Source organism: Schistocerca piceifrons, chromosome X (genome assembly GCF_021461385.2).
Source record: "Schistocerca piceifrons isolate TAMUIC-IGC-003096 chromosome X, iqSchPice1.1, whole genome shotgun sequence".
NCBI classification, from domain to species: domain Eukaryota; kingdom Metazoa; phylum Arthropoda; class Insecta; order Orthoptera; family Acrididae; genus Schistocerca; species Schistocerca piceifrons.
Window position 1 is genome coordinate 280,943,021 of NC_060149.1, and position 24,252 is coordinate 280,967,272.

A 24,252-nucleotide genomic window follows, 5' to 3' on the forward strand; every position below is an offset into this window, starting at 1 on the left:
GGCTTATTCACAATTCTTAATGAGGAAAGGTTTTAACCAAGAAACACCCCTCAAGCTTATCTATATAGACTACACCATTCATCCATCACTAATCAGTACTCTGATGACAGAGAAACACTGCTCAAGGGCACATGTATTGGGTTGGTGAATAAGTTTGTGGCATTTTTCCACACATTTAATAAACACATCAGGCACACATAACAGAGAATTCAATCATCAGTGATATATTCTCCTCTACCATTAGAACAGTCTGCCAATGCTGGGGTAACTTAAATTCCATGACTGTAGAAATCACATGATTTTGAGGCGAAGAACTCATCAAGCCTTGTTGAGAGCGCATTTGCATACAGAAAGGAAGTTACTTGAAGTTTGCTTGATAGAGATAGGAAAAGGTGAAAATCTGAAGTTGCAAGATCAGGTGAATAAGGTGGGTGCTGAATGATTTCCCAACTCAACTTATGTATAATGTTTTCTGTCAGTCTATCAGAATATGGACTAACGTTATGGTGCAGTAGCATCACTTCACACAGCCTCCTTGGTCACTGTTCTTGAACTGTGTCTGCAAGACGTCTCAGTTGTTATCAATAAATATCAGCATTTGGGGAAGCAATTCATAGTACACCACGCTGTCACTGTTCCATCACATGCATAACATTATCTTTTGTGGATGTGTGCAGGTTTTTGTGTGGGTAGTTGCTGCTTTGTTTGGGCTCAACCATTTCTTTCTTTTTCTTATGTTAGCATAAAGACACCATTTATCATTACCAGGTATGATGATATATTTCAGGCATATTATAGTATTTGAGAGTTGTGGCATTGCGCTTTAGTACCTGCATAGTGTAAATTCGCATAGTCATCTGTCTTCTGTTTTTGTTTTGAACGGCCAGTGTTGGTTGGTCACAGCCAGTGTGCTCCCTGTCACCATTGGATAAGCAGCTGCCAGCAACAAGTTGTATACTCTTAGCTCACTTATTTGTTACATAGCCTAATTCTTAATTTCTTTGTGTGTTTTTGGGTACTAGCATTGTTTAATTAATCAATTTCAGGCATATTATAGTATTTGAGAGTTGTAGCATCGCGCTTTAGTACCTGAATAGTGTAAAACCGCGTAGTCTCCTTCTGCCGCCGAGCAATGTGTCAGCAGTGCGCAAGTAGCAGCATTACTGCATTTGCTAGGCAATCTTGTATTTTAATAACCATTTAAATTTTGTGTCGAATTGTTTGTGCTCTCTGTAGATTAGTTCTGACGTTCTTTGCACAACAGTTTTTTAGCATGGATAGGGACTGTGACTGCTGTGTTCGGATACGGGCTGAGTTGGCATCCCTTCGCTCCCAGCTTCAGGCAGTGTTGGCTTCGGTCACACAGCTTGAGGTTGTTGTCAATGGGTATCACTGTGGGGATCCGGATGGGGGTTTGTCGGGGACGGCCAGCTCGTCCTACGCATCCCCCAGTTGGACTATGGCTGTGGCTGCCCGGTATACTGCCAACATTGAGGCTGACCCTTCACCTGTGGTAGAGTGGGAGGTCGTCTCGAGGTGTGGCAGGGGGCGAAAGACATTCCGGAGGGCTGAACGGAAGGCCTCTCCAGTTTGTCTGACGAACCGGTTTCAGGCTCTGTCTCCGGCTGATACTGATCTTTGGCCGGACATGGCTGCTTGTCCCGTTCCAGAGGTTTCCTCTCAGTCTGCAAGATCCGGGCAGTCGCAGAGGGTGGGCTTACTGGTAGCTGGGAGCTCCAACGTCAGGTACGTAATGGGGCCCCTTAGGGATATGGCAGCAAGAGAGGGGAAGAAAACCAACGTGCACTCCATGTGCATACCGGGGTGAGTCATTCCAGATGTGGAAAGGGTCGTTCCGGATGCCATGAAGGGTACAGGGTGCACCCATCTGCAGGTGGTTGCTCATGTTAGCACCAATGATGTGTCTCGCAATGGATCGGAGGAAATCCTCTCTGGCTTCCGGCGGCTATCTGATTTGGTGAAGACTGCCAGTCTCACTAGCGGGATGAAAGCAGAGCTCACCATCTGCAGGATCGTCAACAGGACTGACTGCGGACCTTTGGTACAGAACCGAGTGAAGGGTCTGAAACAGGCTGAGACGGATCTGCGACCGTGTGGGCTGCAGATTCCTCGACTTGTGCCATAGGGTGGTGGGGTTTCGGGTTCTGCTGGATAGGTCAGGAGGCCACTACACACAGCAGGTGGCTACGCGGGTAGCAGGGGTTGTGTGGTGTGGACTGGGCGGTTTTTTAGGTTAGATGGCCTTAGGCAAGTACAGAAAGGGCAACAGCCTCAAAGGATGCGGGGCAAAGACAGGACATGCAGGGACCAAGCAGCAATCAGTATTGTAATTGTAAACTGTCAAAGCTGCATTGGTAAAATACCGGAACTTCAAGCACTGATAGAAATCACCGAAGCTGAAATCGTTATAGGTATGGAAAGCTGGCTGAAGCCAGAGATAAATTCTGCCGAAATTTTTACAAAGGCACAGACGGTGTTTAGAAAGGATGGATTGCATGCAACCGGTGGTGGCGTGTTTGTCGCTGTTAGTAGTAGTTTATCCTGTGGTGAAGTAGAAGTGGATAGTTCCTGTGAATTATTATGGCTGGAGGTTACACTCAACAACCGAGCTAGGTTAATAATTGGCTCCTTTTACCGACCTCCCGACTCAGCAGCATTAGTGGCAGAACAACTCAGAGAAAATCTGGAATACATTTCACATAAATTTTCTCAGCATGTTATAGTCTTAGGTGGAGATTTCAGTTTACCAGAAATAGATTGAGACACTCAAATGTTTAGGACGGGTGGTAGGGACAGAGCATCGAGTGACATTATACTGAGAGCACTATCCGAAAATTACCTCGAGCAGTTAAACAGAGAACCGACTCGTGGAGACAACATATTGGACCTACTGATAACAAACAGACCCGAACTTTTCGACTCTGTAAGCGCAGAACAGGGAATCAGTGATCATAAGGCCATTGCAGCATCCCTGAATATGGACGTAAATAGGAATATAAAAAAAGGGAGGAAGGTTTATCTGTTTAGCAAGAGTAATAGAAGGCAGATTTCAGACTACCTAACAGATCAAAACGAAAATTTCTGTTCTGACACTGACAATGTTGAGTGTTTATGGAAAAAGTTCAAGGCAATTGTAAAATGCGTTTTAGACAGGTACGTGCCAAGTAAAACTGTGAGGGACGGGAAAAACCCACCGTGATTCAATAACAAAGTTAGGAAACTACTGCGAAAGCAAAGAGAGCTTCACTGCAAGTTTAAACGCAGCCAAAACCTCTCAGAGAAACAGAAGCTAAATGATGTCAAAGTTAGCGTAAGGAGGGCTATGCATGAAGCGTTTAGCGAATTCGAAAGTAAAATTCTATGTACCGACTTGACAGAAAATCCTAGGAAGTTCTGCTCTCACATTAAATCAGTAAGTGGCTCAATACAGCATATCCAGACACTCTGGGATGATGATGGCATTGAAACAGAGGATGACACGTGTAAAGCTGAAATACTAAACACCTTTTTCCAAAGCTGTTTCACAGAGGAAGACCACAATGCAATTCCTTCTCTAAATCCTCGCACAAACGAAAAAATGGCTGACATTGAAATGAGTGTCCAAGGAATAGAAAAGGAACTGGAATCACTCAACAGAGGAAAGTCCACTGGATCTGAAAGGATACCAATTCGATTCTACACAGAGTACGCAAAAGAACTTGCCCCCCTTCTAACAGCCATGTACCGCAAGTCTCTAGAGGAACGCAAAGTTCCAAATGATTGGAAAAGAGCACAGGTAGTTCCAGTCTTCAAGAAGGGTCGTTGAGCAGATGCGCAAAACTATAGACCTATATCTCTGACGTCGATCTGTTGTAGAATTTTAGAACATGATTTTTCCTCGCGTATCATGTCATTTCTGGAAACCCAGAATCTACTTCATGGGACCATTGCTTTTCACAATATATATAAATGACCTAGTAGATAGTGTCGGAAGTTCCATGTGACTTTTTGCGGATGATGCTTTAGTATACAGAGAAGTTGTAGCATTAGAAAATTGCAGCGAAATGCAGGAAGATCTGCAGCGGATAGGCACTTGGTGCAGGGAGTGGCAACTGACCCTTAACATAGACAAATGTAATGTATTGCGAATACATACAAAGAAGGATCCTTTATTGTATGATTATACGATAGCGGAACAAACACTGGTAGCAGTTACTTCTGTAAAATATCTGGGAGTATGCGTGTGGAACAATTTGAAATGGAATGATCATATAAAATTAATTGTTGGTAAAGTGGGTACCAGGTTGAGATTCATTGGGAGAGTCCTTAGAAAATGTAGTCCATCAACAAAGGAGGTGGCTTACAAAACACTCGTTCGACCTATACTTGAGCATTGCTCATCAGCGTGGGATCCGTACCAGGTTGGGTTGACAGAGGAGATAGAGAAGATCCAAAGAAGAATGGCGCGTTTCGTCACAGGGTTATTTGGTAAGCCTGATAGCATTACGGAGATGTTTAGCAAACTCAAGTGGCAGACTCTGCAAGAGAAGTGCTCTGCATCGTGGTGTAGCTTGCTGTCCAGGTTTCGAGAGGGTGCGTTTCTGGATGAGGTATTGAATATACTGCTACCCCCTACTTATACCTCCCGAGGGGATCACGAATGTAAAATTAGAGAGATTCGAGCACGCACGGAGGCTTTCCGGCAGTCGTTCTTCCCACGAACCATATGCGACTGGAACAGGAAAGGGAGGTAATGACAGTGGCATGTAAAGTGCCCTCCGCCACACACCGTTGGGTGGATTGCGGAGTATAAATGTAGATGTAGATGTAGATGTACAGGATATGAATGGTGGACATGCTCATGTGGCCACTTCATGATTTTTTTGTAATTTTGGCTTACAGCATGCTGTACCCAAACACTTGATTTTATAACCTTTCTCATTACATGCAAATGTCACATGATGGTGGAATGATCACAGTTCATCACATTTGCCACTTCTCAAGGATACCGATGTGGACCATTGTGGATTGATGCGTTTAAACGATCTTCATCAAACTCCGAACATCTTCCTGAATGTGGAAAGCCACTAACGTCAAAATGATCTTGCTTAAATTGAGAAAACCATTTTCTTGCCATGTTCTGCCCAATGGCATTATCCCCACACACAGCAAAAATGTTTCTGGCTGCCTCCACTGTCACCCCTCTACTGAACTCAAACAGAAGAGTATGACGGAAATGTTCTGATTTCTCCTCCTGGCAATCCATTTTTTTAGTGTCCACAGCTCCATTCACTGTCTCAAATTAACAAAATGACAATATGTAAACTGAAACAGCAACAGTGATTTACAAGTAAAAAATGACAATTGATAACTAAACCCATAACAAACAGAATGCCAACATGCAAACCAAAAACTCTATGAACTTATGCACCAACCTAATAGACACAAAAAGAAAGCAGAAAAATGAAGAATACAGGAGAAGTCAAATCTGTACCTATATCAAATAAACAAAATTGTACAAGACATTAAACAGAAAATTTTAATTTAATAATAATGCATATATGCTGATACAACTTTGTGTGAAGTCATTGCACTATGAGAACTAACTGATTCTTTTGAATCTACACACTGCACACACACTCACACACCTGCTACCTGCTAGCATTAGGGATGTTGCTTTACTTAATCCCAGAGGCAACAAATCCTCTATAACCTGTGATACAATAATGGCACCCATGAATGTGAACTGTAGATCCTTCAAAGGTTTGTTTCTTGATCCACTCCAAGAATCGCTGCTGCAATAAGGTACTAGCCTGTAAATGAAAATGTATGTATTAAGTCAACAATGATGCAAGAAACAATAATGGGTAGCTAAGGACATATAAAGTTCATGTTAGTCAAATTAGCACTCAGTAAAATACATGTGATATCTTCTAACTAACGACTAACAGAGTGAAACATGCAGAATTAGGTCTATACTACAATACTTACATACATAAATACAATAGTATTTACATTTTGACTGCATTGTATTTAAAATTTAAGAAAATGTGGTGAAAAAATGTGAATCAGAACATAAGAATTTAAAGGAAGAAAGTAACCTCTAGAAACATTCCAAGTCACAGGAAGTGAAGAGCTTATAAATTTAATTACTGTAAATTATATTAATTCAGCAGCTCCAACCAGTCATGTTAATGATAAGAAAACATTTGTCGAGCAATGCACATATTGATGATCTGGTAATATTCACAATAAATAAAGGTTTCCTGGAAGTACCTTCGTGTATAAAACATTCTTGGCTTTCCTGACATGTCAATTCAGGATAGAATAAAACCTCAAGCTTTTGACGATTACCTCCACTGACTTCATCAGAAACAACTGACAGGCAAAACTGTTGCTGTAGTGACTTCTGATTCGTCAGTAATTACGTAAAGCAGTTGCAGATGGTGTCAGTGTCTGCGCTGGTGGTGCCACCGTTCCTGTAGTAGTGTAAACATAGTGACATATATCTCTGCCTCTTCTCTATCTACTGTCACAGTTGACATTCCTATCACAAATTCTTATTTCTACAGCCTGTTTCATTAGAGAATCCCAGTATGTAGGAGCCAGGGACAAAGCTTTTCTTTTGTCAAACAGTATTTTGTGCTTGTTTGTCAGCCTGTGATCTGCACCTGCAGCTTTCTCCAGTTGCCAATTTTATAATACACCATTGATATTCTGCTCAGTGGTTGGAGATGGTGTGGATGGACTGACCAATGTAACTGCAACTGCACTCACAAGAAATGTTATAAATCTCAGGGATCACGAGGCTAAGACTGTACTCAACAGGGTGTAGCATCTCCTTTATCTTCTTAGGAGATCAGAAAATAGGTCTTATACCTCATCTTCCCAGTGCCTATTTTGTTGGATGTAGTGCTACAGGAAAGAAGGAATACCATTGGTAGCTCATCACGTTAATGTTCAACATTTCCACATTTTCTGTTCTTGGAGAATGCTGACTTTGTATCCTGTGGACCATTGCCATTCTTTTTGAACATGTACTTCAGATGATCAGTTTCAGAATCCAAGTGGTTCTTGCCAGAAACAGTTTTTGCTCTGTGTACCAATGTATTTAAAATTTCTCTCTTTTGGACTGGATGATGAAATCTCTGGGCACTAAGATATAAATCAGTGTGCATCAGCTTGCAGTACATTGAACAGCCAAGATGTCCATCTGACTTTTGTTGTACCAGAATATCTAAAAATGGCAGCCTTCCTTCTTTCTTTGTCTTGACAGTGAACTGAACATTTGGGTGCATACTGTTCATATGTTCAAGAACGTGCTCAAGAGAGTCTGTGCCATGTGGCCAGACCATAAATGTGTCATCACCATAATGATTAAATGAAGATGGATGAAGAGGACCAAATTTAATGCATGTTCCTCAAAATCATCTATAAAAAAGTTGGAGAACCCATTGCCATTCCATCTGTCACTTCATAAAATTTACCACCATACAGAAATCATAACATGTTGGAAAAACCTTATCACTTCAGGAGGAAAATGCTCCACCAACAGTTTCAATGTGTCATCAAGGCTGACTAAAATATCATTTGGGCCAACTCTTATCTGTTTAATTTTCTCAATGAACATCTGAGAATTTTTGATGTGATGTTCACATTGGCCAGCTATTGAAGTCATTAGCTTAGTTAAATATTTGGCCAGATATTAGGTGGAAGAACCAATAGCACTAACAACTGGCCTCAGTGGAATCTGTACAGCATGCAGGTCTAGGAGCTCATGCTCTAAAAATTTTAATGACATCTTCTGGTAGACCATTAGGCATTTGTATGTGTATCTTCCAACAGTGATGCCACTTGGCTATAATATTCAGTTGTGTTAAGAACAACTGTGGCATTTTCCTTATCAGCCTTAAGTACTAGGTGATCTTCATCTTTCTGCATTGCATGGAGCCCTGCTGATGTTAGATTTTGGCAGGTTCGCAGAGACTAAAATGTGACTTGTGGTAAGTCATACCTCGTTGGCATTGTGTTGTGAGAAGTACTTTCTTATTTCCTCATATTCGTTTTAGTAGAAAATGATACCATATACACTTTTGAATTCTTTTTTTAAGAATACTTTTGCTTAAATAATTTATGGACTACATACACCACAAAGTGCCATATCACTGGTGCTGGGAACAAAAAATAATTTGGTGCTTCTGGTGTGGAAAATATCAACTGTACAACCTCACACTTCATAAAATAAGTAGATAAATACTTTCAACTGACCCTGTAATTTTGATCACAGGACAGGATGCTGAAACACTAAATCAAATGTCTTACTGAAATAAAAACTGCAGATTCAAAATGGTTCAAATGGCTCTGAGCACTATGGGACTTAACTTCTGTGGTCATCAGTCCCCTAGAACTTAGAACTACTTAAACCTAACTAACCTAGGAACATCACACACATCCATGCCCGAGGCAGGATTCGAACCTGCGACCGTAGCAGTCCCGCGGTTCCGGACTGCGCGCCTAGAACCACTAGACCACCGCGGCCGGCAAAACTGCAGAGATTATCTTATATTAACTTATATGTGGCACATGATTTATCAGCACATTAATTGTGGGTCTGGCTGTCTGCAGTGAATGAAAATCAGTAATATTTACATATCTGTCTACCTAATTGCTTGGATGCCATTGGCAACAACATCATTAGTAGCAGCATATGTGAGAATGGTAAACTGACAGCATTTGAATTGCCATTTTAAAATTAAATTAGTACAAGCAGTAGCATCTACAATTATCATTACAGGCAGACACTTTATCATAATCAGGTAGGCTGTTTACCATAGTCAATAATTATGTACTCCAAGTAACAGTATTATCGTTTATGATAATGTGTCTACCTGTAATGCTCATTGTAGATGCTACTGCTTGTACTACTGCAGTCTGAAAATGCCAATTCAAATTTGCCAAAACTAGTCATCACTGTACAAACGATTGCGGTCTTGGCTTAAATCATGTCATGAATTTCTTCCTTCAGGTTGTTAAGCATGTACAGTTCAGTAAAACACATTGTTCCTTTTAAATATACCCACAGAAAATTAAGTAATTGTTTTGGGAGATGATATGTCCTGGATACAGATCATTCGAAACTGGCATGGCTCCCATGATGTATGAACATTAGAATCACAGGTCGTGGATTAAGATGTGTGAGAATCAGAATTCTGGCACCAGGAAATTCCTATGTACTACTGTACAATTTACATTCATTGCATGATCATTCAAATAAAAATATGAAGGCAATGATCTATGTCATATACTCAGTGTACAGTGTATGAATGTGAGGAACATCGAGGTTTGTGTCTGAGAAACAGTAAAATTTTGATTTTCAGCAAATTACGCATTAATTACATCATATCATCACTAGTGTCCATCACTTTTAGTGTAGTCTCTGTTGAATTACTTTGTATTATAATAACATTATTACACAACAGCTGAAAAATCAACATGTTATAGGTGTGAAAATATAAATCCAAATAACAAATTTTCATTATTACCACAGACCATTCTGAAAAAAAGTTATGCTTACTGATCTTTCTGATAGATGCAGACTGTTAAAATGTGATAGTGACAGTATAGCTGTAATAGGATGCACAGTGGTTGCCATGTGCTGTCCCCTAGCCCCACCTGACATTTATGAGCATCAGTGCTGCCAACCTAAAACCAATAGAGCTTTATACTGGAATATGTACTGTACTAATGTTTTTTGGATTAGGCTACAATGTCCAGTTGATGACATTATCATTTAGTGTTAACAATTAATTCATATTTAACAGTTATTGAGGTAGACCCATCCCTACATTCACCTAAATTATGTTGACCAAATATCATTTTTGTAACCCAGTTACTCCCAGTCATGAGTCTGCTGAGTCTCCTGTTCCACTATTTACCATCTCACTTAATAAAATTTGTACACTTTTGGTAATTTTCTTAAGCTACTTTCATAAAGATTATTCAATTTTTCTTTTCTCTTTCTGAGTTATAGTCTCTGCCAGGAAGTTTCATATCAGCGCACACTCCACTGCAGAGTGAAAATCTCATTCTTTATACTCTCATGTTTGATTCACACAATAACTAACTCATCCTCCTCAGTTCTAGCAACATAATTCTCAATTTGTCACTTTGCTTCCAACTTTAATAAATGAACAGACAGTTGCAAATTATTAGTATGCATTAATTTTCTTCCATGATCATATAGTTAGGCCATTACATCTACATCTACACCTATACTCTGCAAATCACTGTGTAGTGCATGGAGGATAGTACATCCTACAGGAAGAGTGATTGTTTAAAGGCCTCTATGTGAGCAGTAATTAATCTAATCTTGTCTGCACAATCCCTATGTAAGTGATACATAGGGGGTTGCACTAAATTCCTAGACTCATCATTTAAAGCGGGTTCTTGAAATTTTGTAAGTAGGCTTTCTTTGGATAGTTTTCATCTATCATCAAGAGTCTGCCAGTTCAGTTTCTTCAGAATCTCTACTACACTCTCCCCTGGGTCAAACAAACCTGTCACCATCTATGCATACTGATTGCATTTCCTATATTATATGGAAACACAATCCCAGTAATGTGTTTACATGTATTACAGCTACTGTAAATTTATGGACTTACACATGATTTGTATTATGCCAAAAAGGATTTTCTTCTTGGTTAGGAGACAATATTCCTCCAACTGTAAAGGAATTAAATAATGATTAATATAAAGTGGTGCTGTGTAGACATAAATCCACATGTTCTGACTTATGACAAATTCAAATATTAATTAATAATGCTCATACAGACCAGTACGTGTTTCGGGCCAATGGGAAGAGCTCATTAAGTAACGCCGTTCCGTCCAGCGATTAAGACATGTTTCTGTGTCAAAGCAGTACCATCCTCCTGTGTAACCAGGTAACTTAGTCTTAGTGTCTGAGTGTATGCTAAAAATCAATAAAATTATTTGTGCAATTTTATCAAAACAAAAGAATCTATCTTTTATTAAGTAGTGAAAAATAAAACAACAATTTTGTAGAAGGCTATCTGAACCAAGGAAACATCTCAGCATGTAATTCAGAACATAGATTTTTAAAAAGAGTGCATAACACATAGTATAATACTTTTACACACAATAAATGAACACTGAAAGATATCTACACAATATATGGACCATTCAGATGCCTGTAATTGCCTCAAGGAGGATTTATTCCATATCATATCAAGTCTTCTAAGAATCTATGAGTTATTGACAAACAATATGCTTACAAAAATCATGAATATTCTTCTTAACAGTACTGGAAATATTGATTTTAATAAGTCTGTTTATGTTCACTGAAATAATATATGTGGCAACTAAAAGAAAAATTTTCAGCTCAGTTGTAATTTATACAGCATTGTTATCAAATTTTGGGCAAAATTTCAAGAGCATACAATACTTAAGGAAGACAAGGCTTTGAAATAAAAACATAATCTATTAGCCTTCATTAGAATACAGTAAAACTACCTCCAATGCATTGTAAAATAAGTCTAGGGAATTCCTAGATGACTATTCCTTTTGTAAATTAACAGAATGGAGTTGTTCACATTTCTTTGTATTAATTATTGTGGCTAGCAGAAACGGCCTGCTACTTTAAGGAACTAACTCTTTGTCAACATAACATTTAATATATAATTAGCCTATATCAATAGAACTAAGAGCTGCTATCTCCTTTGGGAAACAGAATACCTTACCTAGGTTAGCAGCTTTTAGTATTTATTTGGTCACACATAGATGACACGACTAATAATGACACTGTGGTATTTGAGAGAAATCAAGTGGAACCAGCTGTTATAATGTACCTCTGTATTCTAATCTAATTGTTAAATATTTTTCTGGGTAATATTCTTCTATGAGATTCTCCAGGAACACTTTTCTAAAATGTTGGACATGTAGCGATCCTGACCATCTGGAGGCAATGAAAATTGCTTCCTGCAGTGTGTTCCATAGTCCCATGAAATTTTATTTATTTTCTCTTTTAGCTAAATGTGTTACTGATGTAGTAAATACTACATGACCAGTAATTCCACCTTGCTGCAAGCTAATTTTTTTTATCTTGCCATGATGAAATATCTGCAAAAATTGTAACAGTGAAATCTCCAATTACCTACAGTTGCATCGAGTCTTGATTTCTGTTCTGATTTCATCAAAAGTAGTTGACTCTGTTTAAATTACATACAAAATCTGTACAGGGTTATTGAAAATTTCTGTTACAAACTTATAAGACTTATAGAGGGAAGTGAGTACATAATATTTTGAATAGGAACCAAGGTCTGGAAACATACCATTTCCGTTCTATGATGGTTGCTATTCCGATGTTTTTAACTTATTCACTTCTGGATCAGGGACTGAATTAGGTGTGATGCAGTGCAATTATTATGTAAAGATTCGAAAGGAAACATAACAAAGGATCCATTTATGATTTAAGCACAGTTTTTTGTATCAACACTTAAAATTATGTTCTATATGTACAGCATACTGGTTTTTTTTGTTTTGGAATAATGCAAACACGTAACATTTAAATGTTAATACAAACAAATGAGCTTAAGTGATAAATGGATGTTGAATTATGTTTCCTGCTGAACTGTACCTAATAATTATACTGTATGATGCCTAATTCAATTCGTCCAGTAGAAGTGGATGAGTTAAACATCTGAATTGAAACGACCATAGAAACGGAATGATATTTTCTGGAAATGGGTTCCTATTCAAAATATTATGTACGCACTCCCTCCTACAAGTCCTAGACATTTGCAATGGGAATTTCTGAACACACTGAATATTGACAAAATTCAAATATAATAGAATTGAACCTTTATTCACCTTTCAGTATTTTTCATACAGTTGGCTTTGTCAAAGTTTACAATTCAGTTAAGTTTTGTATAATAATCAATTATTTACATAGAAAAAACACAGACAATAAGTGGCTCTTTTAAGAACTAAAAGGTTTTCGTTATCGTATAGGAGAAACATATATTATAATGATTAGTTTCCAGGAATTCTTCAACTGAATAGAATTCATTTGAGAGATTATGATGAATGTCTTGAGGAACAAACTGAGAATTTGAATTCATGTCTGGTAATGTCATCCAGCAACTCTACAGAGCACTGTATTTATATGGAAAACTGCCTGCAGCTAGGCCCTCTCTCCGACAATAAATGTGTATTTGTATGCTGACGGGACACAAGCTGTGTTGTGATAATGTTGGATGTGTTCTACATCTATTCTTCATAATACTGTGTGATATGTTCCACTTGCAGTATGCAGATACAGAAACTCACATTTGCTGACAGAGGGGTCACCTAGTGGCAGAATTGCCTGCTATAACTTAGACACTCTATATTAGTTGTTGGATGATATTTCAGGACATGGGTTTCTATATGCAGTTTGTTCCTATTGATTCCTTGAACAATAAATTAGAATGAAGCTTGAAAATGTTGAAAGAGAATTGTATTACTGAAGTTCAATCGATGGAGAACTAGTGACATAATGAGATCACAGATACGAAGTTGCAGATACGAAAGGCTACAGACTGGTGTACCAAGACTAAGACCGGTATTACACTATCAAATTTCTTTGTCAAAGATTTGATCAAAGATGTGATCAAATATTCGTCAAATATATTTGACAAAGATCTTTGACGTGACACTAAAAATGTGTATTACACTGTCATCATATTTTTCGTCAAAGTTCAAGATGGCTGACAACAACAACTTGTTGTCAACAGCAACTGCATGTACCACAATTGTACTGTGTGCACATGCAGAAGAGAAGCGGGAGAAAAAAGGAAATGTACCTGGGTGAAGCCATGAGTTTTACGACAACACGATAAAAGCATTCAACAAAACTTGTTACGTGAGCTTACAGTGGAGGACGTCAAGTCGTACATCAGTTACGTAAGAATGGATGAGCATACATTTCTGTATGTGCTCAGTGGAGTGTATCCTCATATCACAAAGCACAATACTCACTTAAGGACCACTATATCTGCAGAAGACAGGCTCACTGTAACACTCTGATTCCTTGTCACAGGAGAGGGTTGGGTTAGGTTAGGTCTCCAATCTTCTTAATCTATTATTGTATTGAGGGTGCCTCATGTTGTAAAGTGCCTCATCAGCTTCATACACCTCTATTAATTTTGTAGTTGTTGGTAAACACCAATTGTATTTACCAGTAATGTTTATAAAAACACTACAGATGACAGAATGCTGCAGCGATGCTAGCGCTCCACGTGGTAACATGTCACATTGCAGTGATCAGAAGACAAGCGACTTCTTTGATCAATTCTACAGTGATGCCGTAGATTTGATCAAATATTTGACGACATTTGACAAAGTTTCCTATTACAGTTCATTTATTAAAAAGTTTATTGTTATGTTAATGATGTTGCCCCATACAAATGTGATCGTGTCAAATATTCCAGCGAGATTTGATCTGCCTGACTGGTCGTGTGTGAACCGAGAAATCCGATCTACAAACAAAAAATTAAAACATTTCTGCTCCAAGTTAAAAAATGTGAGAGTGTTGGACCTTAACAGTTATCAAAGAAGCAGCTTCACTGTACATGGACTACATCTTAATCATCTGGGTAAGAATACTCTAGCAACTGACATCAACAGAGCTATTGAGGAAACAAAAAGAAATAATTCAAATCTGCTACCTTGTACCTCAGATGTCATACACACGAAAGACAGAAGTGATAATTATATATGCCTGCAGAGCAAGCAAACGGAAATAATTCCTCACTGCAATGTCAAGACTGTTGATTTTTTAGGATAACAAAGTCCCTCAGTGTTCCTAATTTAGAAACTATCAATTTGTGTGATAATATTAATCTTGACAAAGATATATCCTCTCATGATTGTACTAATATATCATTTTTACATTATAATGTTGAGGGCTTGGGTAACAAGATCGATGTATTTGAGGCCTTAGTTACAGATCTAGCTCCACATGTAATCATGGTTACAGGGCATCAAAAAGCTAACCATAATATTCAATATTATAAGTTACAGGAGTATAATCTTACGTCGTTTTTCTGTAGAATAGATCATAAAGGAGGGGGTGTTGCTACTTATGTAAGGAAATGTAACCTAATAAGTTCTGTAGAAAAAGTATCATGGGTTAATGACTATTGTATTGAGAAAGATTTTGAAGCAGTGATAATTAAGTTAATGATTGTATCCATCCCACTTATTGTGGTAGGTATATATCGAGGCCCTTCTGGTAATCTCTAGGGTTTCCTGGAAGCACTGGATAGTGTATTGGGGAAGCTAAGCAAGGGTGGCAATACAGTAAATATTATAATGTTAGGAGACTTTAATATAAACACACTAAGCAACAGCCAGGAATGCAAAGGTTTACAAGACCGCATATGATCCTATGATATTAAAGATCTACTTGGTCATGTGCCCACTAGAATAATTGAGTCAAGCAGCAATTCCATAGATCATGTAATGGCCAATTATGAAAATGTTGTGTCGGCACAGACTGTAAACGGGCACATATCTGATCATCTAGGACAATTATTAGTGATTGGTTGTCTTAATAAACTTAAACAAAACAAAAAATATGAGAATAGAAGATTATTTTCTGAATACAACATCACCTTGCAAAAGAAAACTTTGGGTCAAGACTCTTGGGAATCAGTTTATAGAGAAAGGGGAGTTGACAGCAAATGGGAAGTATTTGTAAAAATTTTAACTAGACATATTGATATTACTATCGTGGCAAAGAAGATCAATGTAAATAAAAATAAACCTCCAGTAATCAAACGTTTAAAACTGGATGAAAAAACGAAAAGACTCAAAGAAGGAATGGAGTATATGTATAAGCTACACAGAGAAACCAGTCTTGATTCATATAAAGAGGATTATAAAAAATATAAATATGAGTATCCCAAGGAAGTAAGGAGAAGGAAAGTAGAACATATTACTAAACAGATCAGAAATTCTGACTGTGTCTGAAAGTTGTGCTGGGCAGTAGTTAATGATATGAGGAACACTGATTCAAAAACTAAAATTAATAATATAGAGTTAAGTATATGTAATGATAATTTTTCTGATCCTTATATAGTTAGCAATATATTTAATGATTACTTTATAGATGCTATTGAAAATGATACTTGCATGAAACAGGAGAGGCAGTTTAAATATGATAAGGAAAAGGAAAGGGACTCTTGTAAGCTACCTACAGTAAACATCAAGGATGTAACACAACTAACTGACAGCCTAAAAAATAAAAGGTCAGCTGGATGGGATGAATTTTCTCCTTTTCTACTTAAAAAATGCAAGGGGGAGTTAGCCAGACCATTAGTCCATCTAATAAATTGTGTACTTGAAGGTGTGTTTCTGAAGAAACTGAAACTTGCTATAGTTAAACCTTTATATAAAAAAGGGGAAAGAAAACAACCACAGAACTACAGACCAGTTGCCTTAACCGCAGTGTTTGGTAAATTAATTGAAAAAATAATGCTAGAAATCTTAATCGAGCACTATAATATGAATAACTTAATAGGAGATTTCCAACACGGCTTTAGAAGTGGTCGGAGCACTATATCTGCAGCAGTACAGTTTGTACACTGTCTGATGGAGAAAATAAATGAAGGTTACAAAACGGCAGGAGTGTTTTTAGATCCTTCCAAAGCGTTTGACAGAGTCCATCATAGCGCTCTTTTAAATAAACTTGCTTACTTATAATGGTGTCAGTGGGAAACTGTTGCTTTTAGTAGAATCTTACCTTAAAGATAGACAACAATGCACAGAAGTTGTGTATGATAACGGAGAGGTAATCAAAAAAAGAAGATCAAAGATAAGAAATATAAATTTTGGTGTGCCACAAGGCTCTATCTTGGGCCCCTTCTTGTTCATTTGCTACGTGAATGATTTCCCAAAAGTAGTAGACACCAGTCATCGTATTACTATGTATGCTGATGACACCTCTGGGGTTTGCTGGGCACGTAGTAATACTGACCTAAATTCAGTGGTACAGAATTTTGTTGAAAAAGTCCAAACACATTTTGAAAAAGAAAACCTGAGGGTCAATATTAACAAAACTAATTTAATTTATTTTAAGACAAGTGGCTAAAATAAAAATACTGTTTTAAATGAGGACATTCAGGAAAATACCTGTTCAGAATGTAAATTTCTGGGGATATATATACATGACAGACTTTCGTGGAATCAGCAAACAGATCATGTCTGTGGTAAAATAACATCTAGTCTGTATTTACTAAGGAGATTAGTTCAATATTTAGATATCGAAGCAATAAAAATAGCGTATTTTGGGTTGGTGTATCCCCATCTATCTAATGGAATTGTATTGTGGGGTGGTTGTAGCCAATACAATATAAAAAGGGTATTTTTATTGCAGAAAAGAGTAATAAGAACTATGGCAACAGTAAGACCCAGAACTTCATGTAAAAACCTGTTTATTAAGTTTAATATTACGACTATCTATGCAGTATATATGGTTCAATCAATATTATTAGTGAAAAAAGACAAAAAAGTGACAAACAGGAATATGGAAATCCATGATTACAATACAAGACAAAAATCATACTTTCATACGGTGAGCAGACGATTGAATCTAACAACAAATACACCATTCATTAAGGGAGCAATATTTTATAATTCTCTGCCAAACAACCTGAAACAGCTTTCTGGTAGAATTTTTAAAAATGAGTTAAAAAATGGCTTATATTGAAGTGCCCATACAGTATGGTGCTGACATGATTTGACCTCAGGAATGCTATGTTAAATATACTTAAATGATCTTATACTTAATAGCATGTAATCTATTTATGTTGTGTATCAATAATCTAAATGTAATTATTATAACATTGCCCATGCATGTTAAATACATGTTTCGAGCTGTAAGATAAATAAATAAATAAATAAATTACACCATCACATTCCTTTGACAAACATATTTGACAAAGATACTGGACAAAGAAATTTGATAGTATAATACTGGCCTAAGGAATCTGTAAAGGATTAGTTAACATAGGTGCAAGGACAATCTGCTGCACTGCATAAGTGTTTAGGAACCAAGTACACAGAAATCCTGTTCAAAATTTAGGAGAGTACTGATACAGATATCACACTCTGACCTAAAACAGTAGAATGTAGCACTGTAAGTGAATGAGTATGGAGCAGCATTTCATGTTATTGGAATACAGATCCACAGTCTAGAAGAATGTGATTGCAGAGAATGATTTGCTGAACTACAAAAAGTTTCTCAAGTTGGAAACCATGAGATCAGTCCACCCAAGAGGATTTAAAGAGACTTTACGGATGACCTGCTCAGTTACTGAAAATGCTGAGATTAGTCATTTGGTGAAAGATTTTGAGTATAATTTTGTATTAGAATACTGTTCTAAGAAACAGCAGAAGGGAAACAAGTATGAAATATTATTATCAAATGTGGATGCATCAAGTAAAATATTTATATGACCAGTTGGATGCTGAAACTTTGATTTTCCATTTGGAGACTAAAGAGAAATTCAAATTGCATTGACTTACTGTGTCATTGTTCTTGGTTGAGTATTGTATATATTATGAGAGAAAATACACACAACACTGGTGTAATATTATACATTATTTATAATTTTATTTTACAAACCCCAAAAACCAGTCTGTGTGTATGTTTGGGATCTCCTCCCAAACCCCTGGTTCAATTTCAACCAAATTTTGCACAGAAACATAAGGTCTGACAAGTCTCAGCACTGCACTTTTATAATCTCCTAACTCCAATAGCAGTGCAGATAAGGGTAAAAACCTGTTTTTTTGCAGCCCCTGGCGTACAGTCTGCCCTGATTACAAACACATGTGGGAACAGTATCAACTTGTCAATTCCAACCATTTTCGAGGGCAGCCTACATGTCAGGGGCAAAAATGGATTTTGTGGCCTCCGACATGTAGGCTGCCGTCCATGATTGATGTGTTGGAGTAGTATCAACCTCCTTTCACAAACTGCTTTGCGTTGTGGCCTGTATATCAGGGGCAAATAAATGATATTCAATCCTCCAATGTGTAGCTTTCCCTGCATGACAGGAATGTTTTTGAAGTAGAATTGGCAATCTTTATTGAACTGAATCATAGGGATACATGTGTGAGTGAGTGTGACTGGAGACAGGCTGAGATGGTTGGAGACTAGAATGGACAAAGTGAGGGGAGGAGCACTTCCACAGAGAGAAATGAAAAGGGGGAGATGCATGAGGCAGGTGGAAGGTATAGAAGGGTAATGGTAGGTAGAAAGGGAAGAGGGGGAGGCAGAGATGAAAAGAGAGAAGGATATAGTCAGAGGGAGAAGGGAGGAAGAGTAGAGAGAGAGGGAGAGGGAGAGGGAGAGGGAGAGGGAGAGGGAGGGGGAGGGGGAGGGGGAGGGGGAGGGGGAGAGGGAGAGGGAGAGGGAGCGGGAGGGAGACGGAGAGGGAGAGAGAGAGGGGGGGGGGGAGAGAGAGAGAGAGAGAGAGAGAGAGAGAGAGAGAGAGAGAGAGAGAGAGAGAGAGAGAGAGCTGGGGATTAGACTATGTGTTATGTTTTCTGCTCCCAAGAATAACTAAAATTTTTTCCCTTTTTCATGCTATATATAACGCAGGTGCACACATAGTATGTCATCTGAACACACACACACACACACACACAATATTTACAGATTATGAATCACTGACTGTAGCATAATAGAAGGGTCATGGAGTTTACTTATATCTATCTGCAGCTTAGTGGATACAGTTACTGGTTTTGATCAACTGTACTGTATCAAGCATAATTAAAGAAATATTATAGAATTACATTTTCTTGAAACAAGGTGTTGTATGTGTCTCAGTATGATGGCAAACTGTTTAAGATTAAAGCTGCAAATTGATTATTAAGACTAGCTCACTAAGATTAAAGTTGCACAATGTATGATAATACACTCTTTGACAAAAAAAATGTGATGCACCACAAAGGAGTTATTCAAATTAGTCACAAATTGATATCCATGCAGGTATTGACAGAAATTGCAAAAATGTAAACTGTGGTAGCCAATGGAAGAATGTATGCTGCAGCAGTACAATTTCATCACACAACTGGCAAGGCTAGAAAACAGCGGAGATGTTGATTCCAGTGCATAAAATCTTTGCTTTGTGAATTTTATTCTGCGTACTCAGTTGGACGGTAACTATGCCTCACAAATGGGTACGTGAACAATATACGTAAGTGTCCACATGTCAGAGATGATGTGTAGTTGTGCTCAAAGGAGCCAACTAGAGTAATACGTGAGTGGCTCAACATTTGAACAGGAGCTATGCCACTATTCAACAGTGATGGCAGGAACGGGTGAACCATAAATAAACACAGCATCAAGAAGGAAGTGGCCAACCTAGAGAGATGCAGAACATGAGCACTGAGCAATCATGAGAGAGGCACCCAGAACTTGGATTCATCAATATCATTGATCTGATGTGCAACTGGTATTTTAGTGACGAAAAGAACCATTTATAGTTGGCCCACAAAAAGGAGACTGAGCTCACAGCACCCACTGTGGCAACTACCACTGATCTCTGTACACTGATAAGCCCATTTGCAGTGCTGATGGACACATTCAGCATGGAGCTCAAAGACTGGAGTAAAATTGTCTACAGTGATGAGTCCCACTTTAAAATGAGCCTCAATGACCAATAAAGGCACCATGGACAGCAGTGGGATACCAACATGGCTGTCTCCTGTCATATGGCCTGATAACCAGTACTGATGATCTGGAGTGTGACTTCAATTATAGTAGGACTCCTTTGATTGTCATCTGCAGCACTCTTAAGGCACACTGGAACAATGACAATATTCTATTCCCGTTTTGTTGACATTCACAGCAAGCCATCCTGGGCATACATTTCAGCAAGATAATGCCCACGTGCACACAATGAGAATTTCTCCTGCTTGTCTTCATGCCTGACAAACCCTACCTTTGTCAGCAAGCTTGCCAGATCTCTCCCCAATTAATAATGTTTGGACCATTATGGGCAAGGCTCTCCAACCAGTTCATGATTTTGACAAACTAACATGCCAACTGGACAGAATTTGCCATGATATCCCACAGGAGGATATCCAACAACTCTGCCAATCAATGTCAAGCTGAATACCTGCTTAAATAAGGGCCAGAGGTGGACCAACACATTAGTGACTTGCTCAATTTGTGAGGCTCTTTCTGTTGAATAAATCATTCAATTTTTTGAAAAAAGTAATCCTTTTTTTGCCTATACATGTATGTCACATCTACTGATTTCTGCCCCATTTGGATGATTCCTTCATGGTGCATCTTTTGTTACTTTTTGTCTTAGAATGTATTTATGATGTACTTCATTGAGCTATAGAGGTAGAGGCTACATTCAGGAAGGTGGCTGAGGAGGGTCAGGTGAAGCAAATGGTGAAGAAGCTGCTGAGGTAATGGAGAAATGTAGATAAGGTGTTTTGGCCCTACATTCATATCACGAACCTATCATTAATGAACCTGATCCAAATGGGGGTTTGGGATTTTAGATGGCTGAGGTTACCTCTAAATTGCACACAAAGAAGTTGGCACATAACAGTCACATGCAAATGCAACACTTGAGGCTCTGTACATTCAATTGGAGGATTTTGACAATGAAGATAAATGTCAATTGCTACCTAAGCCTTTTTAACATAAAAATGAAATGAGATACCTAATTGTTTGTGGTAGTATTACCATGCTTACCCTCACAGTTTACATACCTTCAAGGAACACTATCCATCTATTACTGTTGTTTGATCTTCGTAGGTAGAAGCTAGAAAGATGTAAAGATAACATTATCTTCATGTGGTGTGTAGCACAAAGAGTGAAGACTAACAAAATTTGAACATAACATAGATTCTCAGACATGCCACAAACAAATATGTGTAACAATAAATAAATGCTGGACTTTTCATATGTGCATCATATTTTGGAAAAGCTGAGAGAAAAATTATACAGTGAAACTATATTCCCTGAATGAACAATTTTTTCTCTTGTTTCATTCCACATCCTAGAAATTCTTTTTCATGTTTAAAAGTTATGTAAGCTAAGAGTGTGTGTGTGTGTGTGTGTGTGTGTGTGTGTGTGTGTGTGTGTGTCTGTGTGGATATCTGGTTCATTATGTGTACTCACAAGGCAACCTCCCCATCGCACCCCCCTCAGATTTAGTTATAAGTTGGCACAGTGGATAGGCCTTGAAAAACTGAACACAGATCAATCGAGAAAACAGGAAGAAGTTGTGTGGAACTATGAAAAAAATAAGCAAAATATATAAACTGAGAAGTCCATGCGCAACATACTCAACATTAAGGGCAGGTATGAGCTCAGGAGCGCCGTGGTCCCGTGGTTAGCGTGAGCAGCTGCGGAGTGAGAAGTCCTTGGTTCAAGTCTTCCCTCGAGTGAAAAGTTTAATTTTTTATTTTCAGACAATTATCAAAGTTCAGGCACTCACACATAATCAGTTTCGCTCTCCAAAATTCCAGGACATGTTTAGATTTGCTTGGACATATGCAGGATTTGACGGTCTACACAAGGAAAAATTTGAAAACGTTAAAAACATATGTTTTGACAGAGCACAGGGAAAAGTGTGCGACTGTGAAACTGTTGCATTCATTTGTTGCAGTTTATGTGACACACTCTTATGTTTTCATCACTTTTTTGGCAGTAATTATCACATCCACAAGAAAACCTAAATCGCGCAAGGTAAAACCCATTCGCCAAGTGTACAAGTTAGGTGGGTCGACAACATATTCCTGTCATGAGACACACATGCCGTTACCACTGTCGTATAGAATATATCAGATGTGTTTTCCTGTGGAGGAATCGGTTGACCTATGACCTTGCGATCAAATGTTTTCGATTCCCATTGGAGAGACATGTCCTTTCGTCTACTAATCGCACGGTTTTGAGGTGCGATCCCAAAACACAGACACTAAACACATTACAGTGAACAGAAATGTCAATGAACAAACAGACAGGTCATAACTTTGCAAAAATAAACTTTTCACTTGAGGGAAGACTTGAACCAATGACCTCTCGTTCCGCAGCTGCTCACGCTAACCACGGGACCCCCACGGTGCTCCTGGGCTCACAGTATCCTTGGTGTTGCCTATCTTGCACATGGACTACTCAGTTTGTATATTTTGCTTATTTTTTTCATAGTTCCACACAACTTCTTCCTGTTTTCTCGATTGATCTGTGTTCAGTTTTTCAAAGCCTATCCACTGTGCCAACTTATAACTAAATCTGAGGGGGGTGCGATGGGGAGGTTCCCTTGTCAGTATACTGAATCCAAAATTTTGCATACAAGTAGGTATTAAATAAATTGTGTATTAGCAATTACAAGGCAGTTAAATAAATAAATAAATAAATAAAACAGTCATCAATGAATGAGATAATGTGCACTACAGCATGTGGAATACAGCCTTAAGGTCTGTGCCATAAAATTATGTTTACTAAAAGGGAGAAAAGGAAACATAGCAGGTGAATATGGATTGGGGCTAAGAAATGAAAGAGGAAGCCGCCTGGTAGAATTTTGCACAGAGCATAACTTAATCATAGCTAACACTTGGCTCAAGAATAATAAAAGAAGGTTGTATACATGGAAGAATCCTGGAGATACTAGAAGGTATCAGATAGATTATATAATGGTAAGACAGAGATTTAGGAACCAGGTTTTAAATTGTAAGACATTTCCAGGGGCAGATGTGGACTCTGACCACAATCTATTGGTTATGAACTGTAGATTAAAACTGAAGAAACTGCAAAAAGGTGGGAATTTAAGGAGGTGGGACCTGGATAAACTGACTAAACCAGAGGGTGTACAGAGTTTCAGGGAGAGCATAAGGGAACAATTGACAGGAATGGGGGAAAGAAATACAGTAGAAGAAGAATGGGTAGCTTTGAGGGATGAAATAGTGAAGGCAGCAGAGGATCAAGTAGGTAAAAAGACGAGGGCTAGTAGAAATCCTTGGGTAACAGAAGAAATATTGAATTTAATTGATGAAAGGAGAAAATATAAAAATGCAGTAAATGAAGCAGGCAAAAAGGAATACAAACATCTCAAAAATGAGATCGACACGAAGTGCAAAATAGCTAAGCAGGCATGGCTAGAGGACAAATGTAAGGATGTAGAGGCTTATCTCACTAGGGGTAAGATAGATACTGCCTACAGGAAA

General features: G+C 38.2%; 1 protein-coding gene across 1 annotated transcript in view; it reads right to left on the reverse strand.

Annotated features, from left to right (window-relative positions):
• The window catches only part of LOC124723127 (palmitoleoyl-protein carboxylesterase NOTUM), a 235,440-nt gene that overhangs the window by 100,005 nt on the left and 111,183 nt on the right, over positions 1 to 24,252 (reverse strand). Inside the window, 4 exon segments of the mRNA XM_047248314.1 lie at positions 5,649 to 5,813; positions 10,662 to 10,722; positions 10,833 to 10,928; positions 21,796 to 21,848. Of these exon segments, the coding sequence (XP_047104270.1) occupies positions 5,649 to 5,813; positions 10,662 to 10,722; positions 10,833 to 10,928; positions 21,796 to 21,848 (375 nt within the window).